At 40.7% G+C, this 5,000-nt stretch overlaps 1 protein-coding gene across 3 annotated transcripts in view; it reads left to right on the top strand.

Annotated features, from left to right (window-relative positions):
• Window positions 1-5,000, top strand: part of tox (thymocyte selection-associated high mobility group box) — a 67,933-nt gene that overhangs the window by 54,930 nt on the left and 8,003 nt on the right. For all 3 annotated transcript variants that reach the window (XM_053646827.1, XM_053646828.1, XM_053646826.1), the window contains 4 exons: window positions 1,796-2,056; window positions 2,186-2,413; window positions 4,518-4,598; window positions 4,852-5,000. The exon at window positions 4,852-5,000 is cut by the window's right edge and continues 166 nt beyond it. In XM_053646827.1, the coding sequence (XP_053502802.1) occupies window positions 1,796-2,056; window positions 2,186-2,413; window positions 4,518-4,598; window positions 4,852-5,000 (719 nt within the window). The remainder of the gene's footprint in view (window positions 1-1,795; window positions 2,057-2,185; window positions 2,414-4,517; window positions 4,599-4,851) is intronic.

Here is a 5,000-nt window from a genome sequence, read left to right as displayed (position 1 = left end):
CTTTTTTCATTTATTATATATACATTTCTACTTATGAACAATCGCACAATAATAGATTATTAAGTAAGTTTAATTTTTTAAAGTGAATACGTGCATGTGTGTGTGTGTATGTGCGTGTGTGTGAGTGTGTGTGTAATAATCATTTCCAGTGAATTTTTAAAATCAGTTTCATTTCCACAGAAACATTCAGAGACCAGTGAGTCACGGATCTGAATCGTTTACTGAATCATTTAATCAGTGTGAACGTTAACAAGTGCGTCATCTCCTGTATTACAGTCGGGTTCTCGATTACGTGTGTGTGTGTGTGTGTGTGTGTGTGTGTGTGTGTGTGTGTGTGTGTGTGTGTACGCGTACACACACGGAACATTTACACATTTTTAGTCATTAATTTGTATTGCAGTAATGACAAATTACATTTTTTTTTAAATCTTTAAAAATTTTATTATGATTGTATTCTGATAAAATAAATTAATTTAAGTCACATTTTTATATAATTTTATAAAATGTTATATAACAGATCATTTTATATGATTTTATATAGTTGTTATGATAATGTAACGCTTGTGTTTGAGCTGTTTTGAATTTCTATATTTTGTTATGCGATACATATTCTTAATTTTTGATCTTGTATATTTTATTTATTCAGCTTCAGTTCAGTTTTATTGTTCAGAGAGTTTAGAACGACGTCGTCTCAAAGCATCTTCACAGAAACATAAACACAGGACACAGACTCAGTGTGTGAATGTATTCTTTCTTTCTTTCTTTCTGTCGTTCATTTATTCTTTTCTTATATAGATTTAGGAAAATAATTATTCACTCATTCCATATTTTTTAATATCTATCTTGTATCTTTCTTTTCTTATCTTATATATTTTTAATGATTCATTTATTTATCCATTTATTCATTCCTGGATCTTCTTTCTTTCTAAATGTTCTTTCTTTCTATCTTTCTTTCTTTCTATTTTTCTTTCTATCTTTCTGTCTATCTATCTTTTTCTCTCCTTCTTTCTTTCTTGCTATCTATCTTTCTTTCTATATTTTTCTTTCTTTCATTCTATCTTTCTTTGTATCTTTCTTTGGACGGGGAAAGTATGTCTAGTTTTTATTTTCTTCTTTCCATCTTCTGTTATCTACTTCTTCTTTCTTTTCATTTCATTCGCTGTAATAAAGATGTTATAGATCTGCAGCAGGTTGTTCAGCGTTTATAAGAATGATCATTATAAATGTTTTTAATATAAAGTTTATAGATCTGTAATCTTTATACATTTTCTCCAACCTGCTCCTGAAGTTGTTCTTCTCTGTAGATCCATTTTTGGGTTTGAAGCTGATGCCGTGTAAATTAATTTGTTTGCTATTAGATTTTAGAAAAGTGGGGTTCACACACACACACACACACATACACACACACACACACACACACACACACACACACACACACACACACACTTATCCGGTGGTTTCAGGTGACTGAAGTCGTTTGGTTATGAAGGTTTTAATTGAAGTGAGTTCTGTAAGATAAGACTGTGTGTGTGTGTGTGTGTGTGTGTGTGTGTGTCACCTGTCTAGCCCCACCTGTCAGGGGCATTGTGGGACAACAATAGCAGGTGTGTGTGTGGATGGGGGTAAGTTTCAGCTCACCTGCTGCTGTAGGTGGTGTCAGGTGATGCCCCACACAGGAAGTGATTTTTCCCTCGAGACGCACAGCGAGCAGGACCGCGCCTACACCTACAGGTCAAAGGTCAGAGTCAGAGTGCAGGTAAAGGTTTAACCTGTATTTGTGTTTTTCCTCCTGCAGATGCAGCAGATGGTGAACTCGGACTCGCGATATGGCGGCCGTCCTCACGGGGACGCCCTCAGACCCAGAGTACCGTCAGGAATGGTTCCTCAGAGTCAGCTGACCCCCGTCAACCAATCACAGCTCGGCACTCAGCTGGGCGTGAGCGGGAACAACGGGAACAGCGGTGCTCACGGATCACCTTCTCCTCCCGAGAGCAAGTCAGCCACGCCCTCTCCTTCCAGCTCCGTCCATGAGGATGACGCAGACGAGGCTCTGAAGGTCGAAATCACACACACATACAAAACACACATTAACACACTAACACACCACTCCCCCACACACACACACACAGGTCCTAAAAGTCTTTTTAATTAAAAACATTTTTATTTATTATTTTGTTTTGTTCAGAGTGGAGCGGAGAAGAGAGCAGCTACAGATGTGGCCAAAAAACCCAAAACTCCCAAGAAGAAGAAGAAGAAAGACCCGAACGAGCCTCAGAAACCCGTCTCAGCGTATGCTCTGTTCTTCAGAGACACACAGGCCGCCATCAAGGGCCAGAACCCCAATGCCACCTTCGGAGAAGTGTCCAAGATCGTGGCCTCCATGTGGGATGGGCTGGGGGAGGAGCAGAAACAGGTTCTCCAATCATCACCCTTTATCCTTTATTATACACTCCACTACTTCCTGAAGAAGTTCTTTACTGGGTTTACCAAAGGGCCCAACCAAAGATACCTAAATTTAGCGTTTCTTTTAAGAGTGCAACTTTAACTCTAATTATGAACCCCTAATCCCTCATTGCTAATGCCTTACCTCTAATCTCTGTCCTCTAATCCCTATTCCCTAACCCCTAATAGCTATCCTCTAATCTCTATCCTCTAATCCATATTCCCTAATCTCTATCCCATAATCTCTATCCTCTAATCCCTAATCTCTATCGCCTAATCCATATTCCCTAATCTCTATCCCCTAATCTCTATCCCCTAATCTCAATCCCATAATCTCTATCCTCTAATCTCTAACCATTAATCCCTTACCCCTAATGCCTGACCTCAAATCTCTATCCCCTAATTCCTAACCCCTCACCTCTATTCTCTAATGCCTAATCCACAGTCCCTATCCCTAAATCCCTAACCATTTATCACTTGCCCCTAATCCCTAACCCTAATCTCTATCCCCTAATCTCAAACGATTAATCCATATCCCCTAATCCCTCACCCCATAATCCCTATCCCCTAATCCCTCACCCCTGACTGCTGTCCTTTAATGTCTACCCCCTAATAGATATACCCTAATCTCTACCCCCGAATGCCTAATCCCTTTAGGGTGGTAGATTTAACTCATTTGTTTGAACCTCAACATCTATCCCTAAAGCCCACAGACCTTTATATTCTTGCATGCTCAAACATTCTTTGGATGTATTAATGGTTTATAGTTTTCAATTTTCTTTAAAAAAAAAAAAAAAAAGATTTAAATTAAAAACATGTATGGAGCATAAAAAAATTAAGGTTGAGTTGGCAAAAACTATTTAACACAAAGTATTTTTAAAAAACGCACACGAATGCCATGTAAACGATATGTAAGGACAAAAACCAGCGTTCAGATGTTCTTTTTGATATTTACTCTTTTTTTCCTTCGCTCTCAGCATGTTTAAAATGCAAATTGTGCAATACTGGTCTAGAGGGACAGCCCCCCCCTCCCAAAAAAAAAAAAAAAAGAAGCTCGAACAGTGAAAATAATGACACCCTTTCACCATGTAGGTAAAAAAAAACCCCAAAAAGGTTTGCACGAGACAGTGCTAGGCCCAGTGAGCAGAAAGTTGTGTGTTCTCAGTGTTTTGTTGTGGTCTGGTTTGGTTTTGCACAAAAATGAAACACAGGGATGTTATTTAAGTTTCGTTTCAGGTGTGTGTGTTAGTGCAGAAATAAATCAACGGTATAACTATTTCAGATTTGCTTTTCACACTGATATATCGTCACCCCTTCAAATCCGTATCAGGGACAGAGTGACACCGTGCGGTGTCACTCAGCATGAAGCACTCTGGCAGTAAACATTCTGACGTACTGAAACACACACACACACACACACACACACGGAGAAGCTAAAAGTAGAAACCATAAAAGCGTGTATTTAAAATGAGTTTTCATCTAATTCAATGCGCTGTAGAATGTATATGCTCCGCCCACTGGGCGTGTCTTGTTCAGCTAATTAGCAGTAAACATGGTTTGTTGGTGCATCTTCCTGCACACTGTTCCCTTTTCCACCTCAGAACAAATGGGAGGAGTTTATTCAGGGCGGAGTTTGTGTGAGTCGGCTGTTATTAGTAGTGCTGGCTGATGGAGAATTCCATCTTTATACGTCGTCAGGAATATGATTTTATCTCGCCGTCGCTCAACCTCGACTAATAAACAAAACTCCAAAATAACTCCATAACCACATCTTGTCATCTACGATATCGTCCTGGTTAAAGCGGACACCCGGCTCTCGTTATAAGCTCTTTGCTGGTTTCTGTTTGGATTGGGCAGGAGTGTGTCTCAGCGTATCTCGAATGCTATTGGCTGTTGCGTAAGTCAGTCACGCTGTGTGCTTCATCATGCCGTCACTCTGGCTTCCGGTTTCAGAAGGATATAAATCAGCATACGGAATTAAATCACAGCTCTCACGACGTTTCATGGTGTCTTTAATGGAGCACTGTGCTGATTTTGGTTCTTGGTGTGTTCTCTTGTGTTTGTATTCATTGCAGATGTATAAGAAGAAGACTGAGACGGCGAAGAAGGAGTATCTGAAACAGCTGGCCGCGTACAGAGCTACGCTCGTCTCACAGGTATTCAGAGAAACCGCTAAACTGAGAGACCTTTGGACAATTTTACCCCAGGTGTAGTTGCAGTAATTCTAACCGTCAGTCAGCTAACAGGGACCGTCACTATGGTGCTAGTGCGTTATGTTCTAGGGCTAACACACAGAGTGTGTTCCCAAGGTTCTAGGCATTGATGTATTCTAAGGGTCCTACAGTGTGTCCTGGGTTCTGCCATAGGGCAGTGGGAATATAAGCGTTTATGGTTATAATGTTCCTACAGAGTTACAGCGAGCTGGGCGATGTGAAGGTGTCCCAGACGTCTCAGATGCTTGGTCCTAAGCCGCCGTCATTCCAGTCCCATCCAGGGCTCTATATGGCTCCTCCGTACCCCCAGCAGCCCCATCTTCCCCCCATGCAGCCCGGACTGGC

The sequence above is a fragment of the Ictalurus furcatus genome, chromosome 17 (assembly GCF_023375685.1).
Source record: "Ictalurus furcatus strain D&B chromosome 17, Billie_1.0, whole genome shotgun sequence".
NCBI classification, from domain to species: Eukaryota; Metazoa; Chordata; class Actinopteri; order Siluriformes; family Ictaluridae; genus Ictalurus; species Ictalurus furcatus.
This window is presented reverse-complemented; position numbering and strand designations above follow the sequence as displayed.